At 41.3% G+C, this 11,792-nt stretch overlaps 1 protein-coding gene across 1 annotated transcript; it reads left to right on the top strand.

Moving 5' to 3' along the window:
* The first annotated feature begins 626 nt into the window (after window positions 1-626).
* On the top strand, window positions 627-10,065 carry IMPA2 (inositol monophosphatase 2). The gene is made up of 8 exons (XM_053466201.1): window positions 627-1,128; window positions 5,174-5,307; window positions 6,478-6,582; window positions 7,518-7,563; window positions 8,485-8,593; window positions 9,361-9,469; window positions 9,573-9,724; window positions 9,869-10,065. Exons 1-8 carry the CDS (start codon window positions 835-837, stop codon window positions 9,979-9,981), a joined length of 1,062 nt encoding a protein of 353 aa, XP_053322176.1. The 5' UTR covers window positions 627-834; the 3' UTR covers window positions 9,982-10,065.
* The last annotated feature ends 1,727 nt before the right edge of the window (window positions 10,066-11,792 follow it).

Here is an 11,792-nt window from a genome sequence, read left to right as displayed (position 1 = left end):
ACCAATTGTTTATGTGGCTTTTATTGCGACACAAACACACAGTACTATTTCTATTCACTTCTTCTAACAACACAATTGTGAAGCTGCCAGAATACATCAGCTTCTGGGCTTCGCCTTTGTTTTGGGGGTATGCTATACCTATACTATATATTCAGCCATATAGATCATATAAAAGGATCAGTGTCTTGAAAGATGTATCTCAACAGAGGATTTATCTCCTTTAAAGAGGGGACATCCACCTGTTCTAATAGACTATAAGAAGGAGCCACATCTGGACAGTGGCCAGCGACGTGCAATATTTTAGATCCCCATCTACCTATCTCCAAACACCAATGGGGGTACGCCAAGGAGGACCAATGCCTAGAAAATATCTACAAATGAATGCAGATCACTGATTTAATATAATGTGATTCCTCCCGAGTTCGTTATACAGCGGTCACCGTCTCTGTGTCCAGATGAACTAGCGTCAGAGCTACAATGTATGCCGGTCCTGCCCCCAGCTGGCCAGTCCGTGACCCCCGATGGGTGGATACTAAGAGCAGCTATAGGGTCGTATGGAGAGGCGGGGCTGTATGGAGAGGCGGGGCTGGCAGGGGACTCGCGGAGGGAGGAGAGGCTGAGTAATAACAAAAGCGGTGAGAGGAAGACAGATGGTGCTGGAGAGGAGAAGCGCAAACATTTAGGAGTTGGGGGCCAATCACTGTCTTCTCTGCCAAAGCATTGCATGTCAGTTAGTGGCCAGTGTCCGGGCAGCCCGCAGTCGGTAGGGGCAGCCCGCAGTCGGTAGGGGCAGCCCGCAGTCGGTAGGGGCATCTGGCTGCCGAGGTGGAGACGATGAAGCCGTGTGAAGGAGCTGGGAGGCAGCAGCACGGACTGGCTGCGGATCAGCGCAGCCTCTCAGATGGCCGGAACGGGGCTGCCAAACCTCAGTGCGGAGAACCAGACGGGCAGCGGTGTACCGAGCCTCGCTGTGGAGGAGGATCGGCGGGGCATCTGGGGCAGCAGGGTTATAAGTGTGCAGGAACAGGGGCGCATACGGGAGCCCGAGAGCACGGAGCAGGAGAAGCCCCTGACCCGTGGAGGGAATGCATGGACACTGCTGTGCAGCTAGCCCTCAGAGCCGGCCAGGTGAGCCCTGCGCAGTGCATTCCTCAGCCATACCTCTGCTACAGAGAGCGGAGACAGCCAGTGTACCCAGTGCTTTCCAATGGGGCCATAACTACTTCTATAGTGTATACAGCGAGAGGCACACTGCCAGTACAGACAGAACGGCCTACTGTCTACATATAATGCAGCTCAGGGGAATCGGGGCTCTATACATCCACAGCACATTATATAATAATGATCGTTTATGGCCTATATACAGAGAATACTGTCTAGTTGGTGACCCCCTAGGCCAGTACAGGAGGACGGGTGGGCTACTGTATTGATCTCCAGAATTCCAGTGGGGTTCATTCACTAAACAGAGAACTGTGGGTTTCAGCTCCTTGACTACACTGCACACTACGAAGGACCAACACCTGTGAGCTTGGCTGGCCCTATATAATGTATAGGCGAATCAGTGAGACTTCTTCAAAGGCTCATCATCTATTAAATCATACATTACACAGGGCCAGCTCAGCCATCTCTGCTGGAAAAAAAAACCCGGCAGTGTTGGTCCTTCCTAATGAATAGCGAAGTGAGGGAGTTGAAACCGCAACATGCCATTTAGTGAATACACCCCATTGCGTTACTCCATGTTTTCTTATGTGTCATATAGGAGCGCTGTACAAATATTACCGTATAAGCCCCCCGCGTCTATAAGCCTGTCATATAGGGGCTGGTGGAAGGCGGGGATCATTTCTAATTTTTAAGGGAATCCATAATTGACACATGCCGCAAAAGCAGGCCCCTATAGGTTGTTGCCATGGAAACTGGAAATGTTTCTTGAACATTTTTGTGTTTACGGTGTACAAGGGGGTGTCCCGCTCAACCAAGGATGCTAATACTTCATAGCGGGAACCAACGATATTTATGTTTTCACAAGTAAAATGGGCAACTTGGTCTCCCTGATCTACAAAACTGTTGCACGCCAGGTGTCAGCACCCCCCCCCCCGACCTTTCCGCAGCAGCCTTTGATGGCTGACGTGCTTTGCTAAATACTTTGTGGTTTACCGTGCAGAAGGGGACCTGTTGCAATAACGCTCTTTTTGTTTGGAAACGCAGACTTTTCCGTTTGTTTTGTTCGCATGTTGGTATCAGAATCATGTTTTTTATGTTTGTTTATTATTGATCTTGAAGTTAAGTGAATTCTATATCTGTATATAGTTCTATGGCTGAGTTTTACCATCAGAAACCAGAGAGCCTTGAAATAATGGTTCTATATGTATCTTGGGGATATATATAATGTACATGTATATATGGCGTGTCTGCTTAAAATAGTTGTGAGGTTCATTTAGAATACTAATTTGCAAATTCCAATAAGTGTGTGTGTGTGTATATATATATATTTGTGTGTGTGTACTGTAATCACGCATTCCCACTAAACATAAATACTGTGAATGCAATATGTTTTGCGTTAATTCAGCTGCTTTAATATTTGCTAAAATAATAATGTATAGTATTATATAGAGCACTCTATAAAGCTAAAATCTAATCACTGTGTACAATTGCTTTAGCTGTGTCCTTTAGGAAAGGAAGGTCACGCTGTTATTTTAGGCTTCTGTATAGTTACAGCTTCAGGGTTTACTTTCCAGATACACTGAATATGAATAGCCAAAGCACGACTGTTCTGCAGAGACGGATATCATCGCTATTATTAATATATATACATATATATAAATATATGACAGTGTTTTGCTTTTGCGTATATAAGCGTGCTGGTATATACATGGGAGGATAACTTGCATATCCTGCATGCGTTTTAGTACGCTTGTGTGGTATGAGACGTTTGAAGCTTTTTAATTGAATGCATTATGGAATATAACGTAAAGGAGGTAATTGCCTATTTTATTATTGATTAGTTACCGGATGTTCTCCAGTCTTCTTTGTTCCTGTCCAGGTGACGCACGCTCATGATTATATGGTTGTGTCAGATCAGGGAAGAAGGGCTCTTTTCACGATACATGGTTCATTTTAGCAGGGTGATGAATCGCCAAGAGATAAGAAACCTCTGGGAAGCCAGCGGCTCAGATGGTTTCTGGCGGGCTGCAGGTCCATGTATGAACTACACTCTGGATTCCCTCCGTGTTGCTGAGAATGGGATTGTCCCTCTGTGTTTGTGCATCACTTGGGAACGTCTGTCTTCTCATCAATGCTTCTACTTTTATATATAATCTATTGAACCATATGGCTGGCCATCGCTGTTACCTTCCTTACGTGTTGGCTAATAACCATCTGGCTTGTACTGCGTGCAAACTAAGTGATGTTGCTTTAAATATGATAGCCGTTCTCTCAGCTACTTATTATACAGTCCAGCTGCCTCGTATCTGCAGAAGCTCCGTGTGTTATTTATAGCAGAGTGTTTACGCTGATATTGGCCGTAGCCGTCGCAAACAGATACATGCAAAGCTATTCTGAGTATCCCGATTTACAGTTTATCATTGTCCAGGCACGGACCGGTGCGTACATCTGACAGAAAACTAAATCACAAACAACTATTGCTTATTGTTAAAGGAGCAGGCAATATTTTACATGACCGGTGCTTTTTCTTCTGGATATTGACGTCCCCAACCTTTTCATGTTCAGCGGAGTGTTGTGTGAAATGTTCTGCCAGGATACATAGGTTGCCTTACTGATCCACATGATGCTAAAAAGAATAGCCATGTCTTTGCCCTTTAATTGGGCAATTGCCTTTATAATTGACTATTGGATTTATTCTTTGAAAGTAGAGTAACAGCCATCTAAATTATTCAAAGATCTGTTCTCCCGATTCTGTTCTCCCGATCTTGATCGTGCAGCCAAACGGAGCTCAAGTGACCAACTATGTTTTCATTTTTCAATGGAATTTGACAAGAATTAGGAAAATTCTAAACAGAGACTTGCTTTGTTCTCTATTGTGTTTGACATTTGAGTTATAAGTCCTAGCACTATATTTTTTTTTTTTTTTGTCCGTTTTTGTGTTTTTCTACCCATTGGTGAATTGAGAAGTAACGTTGACCTTGCTTTTTGTTGTTGGCGAATTTTGCTGGTCATACAAAGTAGTTGTTTTTTTTTTTTTTTTTTTTGTGAGTCATCTACTGACTTGGCTAATGAAATGGCTACTAAATGTGTGAGCACATTTAAGTTATTGTCATTGAAATGATCCGATACCTTACAGCTAAGGCCACCATTACCCTTGACGGTGCATATTACAGATCTAGACCTTTGGAAGGAGAGATAGATGGGGATCTGTTATCGGATGTAACAGTACAGCGGGCCTGTAACTGGGAAAAAAAGCCCAAATCAATATAAACAATGTAAATCTGAGCTCCAGGAAACTGACACATTTGTGTGAAATTCCTCACTCGCCATACCATGGAATTCACTGGAAAACCTGAAGAGCGCCGAATGGGGTCATTGTCTCTTGTTGCTGTGAGGTTCCTACATAGTGTATTTTTAATAACCACTAAACACTTTCCATTGACGTTGACAGAATATCAGAATATTAGCCGTGGCAAAGGTGCAAGCTGTAGGCAAGAACCTCTGACTAAATTGACTAAATTGTCTGCAAATAACGGTGATGTTTCCCTGAACAGTTGCATAGAACGCATTACTTGCTTGTCTTGTACGTATTCTGCAAGCTTTTATGAGTAGGAATCTCCTTTGCCGGTGTCTCTAATTATGTTTATTTTTGACTTGTGCCATCACTGGAGATCTTATGGTTGCTCTATGAATAAACAATTATGAAATAATTCACCTTTATTATTTGTTATTATTATTAATAATATTTATATAGAGCCATTAATTCACGCAGTGTACAATACATATATTCATGGAAACTTCGACAAAACTAGAATGGACAGATTAAGACAAACCGATAGATTAGGCGGAGAGGTCCCTGCTCACAAGTTCGCACTCCTATGGAAGATCGCTAGACCAAGTGTGACATGCCTTATTGTACTGTTTCGCAGACTGGATAAACTGCCTTCCTGCCCCTTTGCTTGAGGTTTACTGGAATATAGTGAAAAAATAATGTTGACCTTTCCTTTTATAGGTGGTCCGGAAGGCACTGATGGAAGAAAAAAGGGTGTCCACCAAAACCTCAGTGGTGGATCTCGTAACCGAAACGGACCACTATGTGGAGGAGCTGATCATTTCAGCCTTGAGGGAGAAATATCCTTCCCACAGGTACACTGAATGCTGGAAATCATCTCTAAACTCGCTGCCTGGAGCTAAGTGTGATTTCATTTACTGGACTGTTTAAATAAAAATAGAAGAACTAAACGGGCTGGATTCTAGATTAATGTTCATCTGAGCCAGTGATGGCTATATGTTTGGCAATGTAGCAGCTGAAGATGTGAGTCAGTCTGTTGCTTGTTACAGAACAATGTGAAGCAAATCTATAGAACGCGGAAGACCTTGTTATCTCTACAATGTAAAATTAAGTGTAGGTCATGTGAAAGAGCATTTGTTCATTTTTCCTGGTAATTGGTATGAAAATGCGTATTAAACTAGAACAGGTGCTGGTTCCTTTTGGTATTATATTTAACACATTTGGAAGTGGAAATGTAGGTCTGTAATAAAGGATGGGTTTTCTTTCCTGGTCGCCATCATCTTCAGCCAGGACTAGCCATCCAGCACAACAGGGCACACGCTGTCTTTTGGGCATCCCAATGGGGCGCTCTTCTTATTTTTTGTGCTTTCTTGCCTGTCTAAATCACAGAACATGGCATGAACATATTTTGGATCTCAGTGAGTTGGCTCTGGATGCGGTGTTAACGGAACGGGAAAGCCTCATATCAAATAAAGCGTGTGTAGTTTGGCGCATTAACATCCCTTACACTGAATTACTGTAAAATAACAAACCTATTCTGCAATACTTGGAGTTTTACCCCCCTCCCTGCATTTTTGTGCCTGCCACACCTTGTATACATAACCACATCAAATTACCTTCACAGTGGAAAAAAATCCTTTCCATAGCCATTCATGATCTGCTGCACCCCATCCTTTTTCGTATACACGTTGGCCATGATATCTATAGCCCCTTTTAAGATTATAATGTCCCCTTCTACCGATGCAGATTCAGCAGAATGCCCACCCCTTCCACTTCTTTCGGCCAAACATGTTTCCTACTTGCCAGGAGTTCACGCAAAAGCTCCAAGGTCTACTGACAACCCCAACATGTGTACACAGAAAGGGCTCCCGTTCATTTTAATAGGAGTATTTTCTTATCACCGATTGGCGGATTCAGTGTAATTTAATCTTTTCCTAAATTGGATCTGAAATTGATGATTATAGTAATAATACATAACATTTCAGGTCAGTGCGGTTAATTCGTTTTATTTCCCTACTTTACAGATTTATCGGAGAAGAATCTACCTCTGCAGGTTCTAAGTGTATGCTAACTGATGACCCAACGTGGATCATTGATCCCATCGATGGAACCTGCAACTTCGTACACCGGTATACTGTAGTTAATGCTTCTGTCTTTGTGAACTAAGAATACATGCCAGCAGATATTGACAGTGGGACAGTCCCAATTTTCTAGCTGCCCCAGGTAGTTGCCCCCAGGTAGTTGCATCCTCTGGCTGCCCCTGACTGGCCCAGGGGGCTGTAAAATCTATGGAGCACAGACCTCCATTGCAGCTGGCATCGAGTGGGGGCAATTTAACTGAGGCACTTCTAGGCTGGATCTGGATCTTAAATACCCCGAGCGTTCTCTGCTTTCTCTCTCTAAATACTACATGAGATGTAGTTGATGGTGTAACACTACGGTGTTTTGCATCACAACAGTTGCATCTCTGAAAAACATGCAAGGAATTGTTACTTACATGCGACTTGTGTGCCACATTTCCAAATAATATACCGATGACTGGATAACAAACACCTTGCTCATGACTGGTGAACTCATTTGCCGTAAGTGTAAGCTGCAAAGGACCCACTTTTTCATCGGGGTTCCTTGTTGACCCCTTAGGGCGTGATGCCTCCAGCACCACTGAGGCTTATGTTACTCGGTTTAATAAAGAGATCCCATAGAAAAATTACTTTACTTTCAAATAGATAAATTCATGATAACATAGCCACATATAATTGTAACTTTGTGTTTTTGTTCTGTTCCCATATGCACTTTTATCTATGTTTTTTTTTTAATCTGTCTATGAACCGCTGCCTAAACTCTGTTTTCTTTAATGTTAGTTTTCCCTTTTCTTTGTAATTTTGCAAGAAACTATACATAGTGTTCAGTTTAGACTGCAGTCTTAGTTTTATGTTACTAGACGGCACCAGCACCTATTAGACAAAAGAAAGGGCCAGGTGCACTCTTTAAAGCTTTCCTATACTAAATGATAAAAATCTGCCATCATGTTTAAAACTATATTATATGTCATTTGATTTTGCAGGTTCCCAACAGTGGCAGTCAGCATTGGATTTGCTGTCAATCAAGAGGTATAAACATGTTCTGTAAGTTGGTAACCTGAGATTCCTATCGGTATCTCATTGGGGACGGGTAAGAGGTGTTGCGTTTAAATTTAAAAAGGGTTTGCCCACAAGTACTTCTTAATAATGATAATATTGCTTTATATAGCACCCTCATACAATAAACGGGATATAAGAAGTCGTGCATAGCAATTTTGTCTTACAGAAACAAAAGTTATGGAGCGCACTGCTCAGACGAGCTTTCAATCATATTATATTGTGATTTTTCTAGCAGGCTGTCACAATTCAGGGACAGGCATATTATGCAGTATTGGTCTTGTTCCATGCCTTTGTACTGTGTTAAATCTTTGTTATGTATGTAAATGTTTCTATTAGAACCACCTCCATCTTTTTGCTACTAATGCCTCTCACTATACAACCCAGAACCCTGCTTGGTTTATTGTAATGCCTTTTTACCCAAGTCATCAGAAATAATAATTTTCCAGAAGACTCCCTCTCTTTTGTTGTCACTGATTGAACAGTGTCCCAAATGCTACATACTGCCTTTGGATTTTTTACGTCCCAAGTGCATTATTCTACATTTATCAACATTAAACTGCAGCTGCCACACTCTTGACCATTCTTGTAATTTTCTTAAATTGCTTGCCATTTAGATTCTTCCACCTGGAATGTCTACCCTGTTGCAGACCTTTGTATCATCTGCAAAATTACATTACATACCATACCATTAAGACCTTTTGTAATACCAGTCCTCACAGAAACCTTGTAATTGTTTTAATTGAGTCACCTGCATTAAAGCATATTGGTAGGATCTCAGGTACCATCTGAGTCTTGTATATGATCACAGTAGGATCCAGACCGTGTGGCATGTAATATATTTGACAACTGTGCATGAGGTTTCTATAAAAGATGTTTGTTCCTTCCCCTAAGCTTGAGTTTGGCGTGATCTACCACTGTACCGAGGAAAGGTTGTATACTGGGAGAAAAGGTCATGGAGCATTTTGTAATAAAGAGAGGCTGCAAGTGACAAAAGAAACAGGTGAGATCTTCCTTATTTCTCTTTTTCCGTAGTGTGTCTTTTGGCAGCATCAACAACCCTGTAATATAGTTCTTGTTTATTTGTAATGGTAATATCATTTTAAGGGATGGATATAATGACTGGTGATGTGATGATAACACCGGTTCATGGATTCCATCATATTGTTAGTTTAAGTGCTGATAACCAAAACTATCCCGAGACAGGAAAAGAAAGAATAACCTGGTTGAAACAAATGCATACAGGGGGAAATTCTGCTTATTTTACTGGAAGAAGCTCATGGTCATACACCGGAAGCCTCCAGGTTTGACCCAGAGCCTCCAGGTTTGACCCAGAGTCTCTGGGTGACATGCTGCTTCCACTATTCTCAGCTTCATTCTCTTCTTTCTCTGGACAAGGGAGTTGTGTTTAGCCACAGCCACTCCCTGCCCAGATCTCCTCCCAACCCCTTTAATACTTTCTGGGCCTAGCCCTGCCCCCTTGCTAAGCCACTCCCTCAGTAGGGAGGGACCGCTCCAGGTAGCCTACCCTGGGAAGTGGCCAGGTATGGACCCTGTTGAAGCAAACAATGTTTGCTTCCATGATGCTTCAATGAGAGAAAAAAGTTGTGACCGTCCCTTAAATGTAAATATTGATAATGGAAAGTGCATCCGATTTAGTGTGAGTTGTAAGAGTTCTGGTTTTATAATCGGTATATAGGCACACTTAATTTGGATACATGCATGTAGCTGTAATGTGTGTAATATTGACTTATTTCAATGTAAATCTAGGTATCAGGAATGCCTTAATTTTAACCGAAATTGGCCCAAAACGTGATCCTGCAACATTAAAGTTGTTCTTGGGTAACATAGAAAAGTTTCTTGGGTTCCAGGCTCACGGGTAAGAACATACATTTGTGATCTATCTGACTCCTTGCTCTACTCAATGAGTGGGCGTTGTTCTGTGAAGTTGTTCCTGACTCCGCTGTCGTGCGTATCTACAGGATTCGCGTGATAGGAAGCGCCACCCTGGCTTTGTGTCACATAGCGTCAGGCGCTGCCGATGCCTATTACCAGTATGGGCTTCACTGCTGGGATCTGGCAGCAGCAACCGTTATAATCCGAGAAGCTGGGGGAGTCGTGATCGATACCACAGGTGGGTGGCCAGGTCATCTTCATCTGATTCTAGATCCTTGCAGCAAGTTAAAGCAAAATGAATACTGTTTTGTCGCTCCGTTTTTTTAGCATGGAGGCCACATAACCGTGACTTTTTTATATTTATTTTTATTCAATGTTTCAGGTGGCCCTCTGGACCTTATGTCATGTCGCGTGATAGCAGCTGGTACGATGGATCTGGCACAGAGCATAGCCCGAGAATTACAGACTATTGACTATGGGCGAGATGACGACTGAACATGTCAGCCTTTTTGCTTAAACACTGAATGTTCCCTGAAAAAGTAACCCAGCTGTTGTTCTGGAATAAAACTATTAAAGACTTGTTTTGGTATAAAAGTATTTAGGGGCTTTCGATTAGCACGCCATTGTTTAACCCTTTTAACTCCCAAAGGGTTGTTATTATTATTTGTGGTTCAGTGATATTTTTGTATGTCTTTGTATACCGCCTGGTAGTTGACAAAGCAACATTTCACGTCTGTTCTAGAGTTTCAACTCTAAATGTTTTGTGAATTATGCAATTTAAACTTTATAGTTTCACAACCAGATTCTCAGGTACCATATGTTTAGAAGTTGTAATGACGCAGTCCTTGAAATATAATCCACGCTTGATAATGACAATCTTATTTTTTGGATATACTTCAAGTTAATATGTTACCATTTTTAAAAGCACGGTATTATGTTACTAAAGAATTTCCAGAACGTTTTAACTTTTACCGAGAGAGCTATTGGTCATATCACGTGGTCTGGCCTTCTTCAACTATAGCAGAAAAGCAGCATCTGTAGCATAATTATCGTCAAATGTGATAGCGGCTAAACTACGAGCAATCTTTTAACTTTCCAAATGTGTTTAATGACATTTTCGTTGGGACGTGGAATAGCTTGTGGTCTCATCACCTAAAGAAGACAATCCGTCGCCAGTGTTAATACAACCAAATAAGAAACTAAGAGTTTTCTTGGTAAATCAACAGAAATATCCACATGTTTGATGTGTGAAGTCTACACTGCTTTATGCACAGATGTGCTAAGTGCTTGTTTAGATGTCTGAAAGGTCTAATAACAATAGTTATTAGATGTTCAGGTTTGTTCTACAGGCTGTGCTCCTGAAACGTAATATATGTCCAAACTGGTGGTGAATGAGGAAGTGGTGTAACCTACATTAAAAATGACTTCCTCACAGTGATATGTTATAAAGATAAACCAGTGTTGTGTATGGTTTTGGTCTATTCACTAAAGGGACAGTTTGAGGAGACTTTCTTGACTTCACTGTACGTTATGAAGATCCATCCTCCAATAAGCTTCTGCTTCTGTCCTGTATAATGTAGAGTTAAATCAGTATGATTTTTATTTCTTCCAAAGTCTCCTTTGGAATTATGCAGGTCTAGCTCGACCCCTCCAGCTGGGGGAACCTGCCGGCTTTGGTCTTTCATAATGTATAGCAAACTGAGGAAGTTGAAACCACAACTCTTCTGCCACCTCTCCATTTAGTAAATAAACTCTTATCTGGAAGAAGCATAGACCACAAATGACAAAGTCCTACCTTGGTGTTTCCTCATACAAATAGTTTTCCCTTTTCTGCTTTTTTTTTTTTAATTTTATTTTTTTGAGAGCTGTCCACGCTAGATATGCAAGAGAAATAGCATGATTATATGGATAATAAATATTATTGTATCAAAAATGGGGGGGCAAGCCATGTTTTTTCGACTGTTGACATTTCCTTGTAAATAAAGATGACGGCACAAAGTAAATACTTTGATATTATGTTTTACCTAATAAATGGAACCTTCACAGATTTCTGGTTGGTATATACTGGTATGATCTGGTGATTTCTAATTCTTTTATTATTACAACAAAACACTTTCAGAATTAAAAATTAAATAAATAAGCAGGGTGACCTTTTGCATATGTCCCAGCTACAGCTTATACTAGTACGCTGGATAGTGTTATTCCCTTAAGACTAAAAGATAAAGTATAAAACGCACAATAAGTGTAGGACTAAAGTTACAGAAAATATTTATAGACATCCTTGTGTTAATAAGTACACTGTTATA

The sequence above is a fragment of the Spea bombifrons genome, chromosome 5, assembly GCF_027358695.1.
Source record: "Spea bombifrons isolate aSpeBom1 chromosome 5, aSpeBom1.2.pri, whole genome shotgun sequence".
NCBI classification, from domain to species: domain Eukaryota; kingdom Metazoa; phylum Chordata; class Amphibia; order Anura; family Pelobatidae; genus Spea; species Spea bombifrons.
This window is presented reverse-complemented; position numbering and strand designations above follow the sequence as displayed.

Bases quoted from the DNA above. Each gene is read 5' to 3' on its own strand.
- IMPA2 (XM_053466201.1), top strand. From the start codon at position 835: ATGAAGCCGTGTGAAGGAGCTGGGAGGCAGCAGCACGGACTGGCTGCG. The intron at 5,308-6,477 runs GTACACTGAATG...CCTACTTTACAG, and splicing joins GAGAAATATCCTTCCCACAG to ATTTATCGGAGAAGAATCTA. The intron at 8,594-9,360 runs GTGAGATCTTCC...ATGTAAATCTAG, and splicing joins GCAAGTGACAAAAGAAACAG to GTATCAGGAATGCCTTAATT.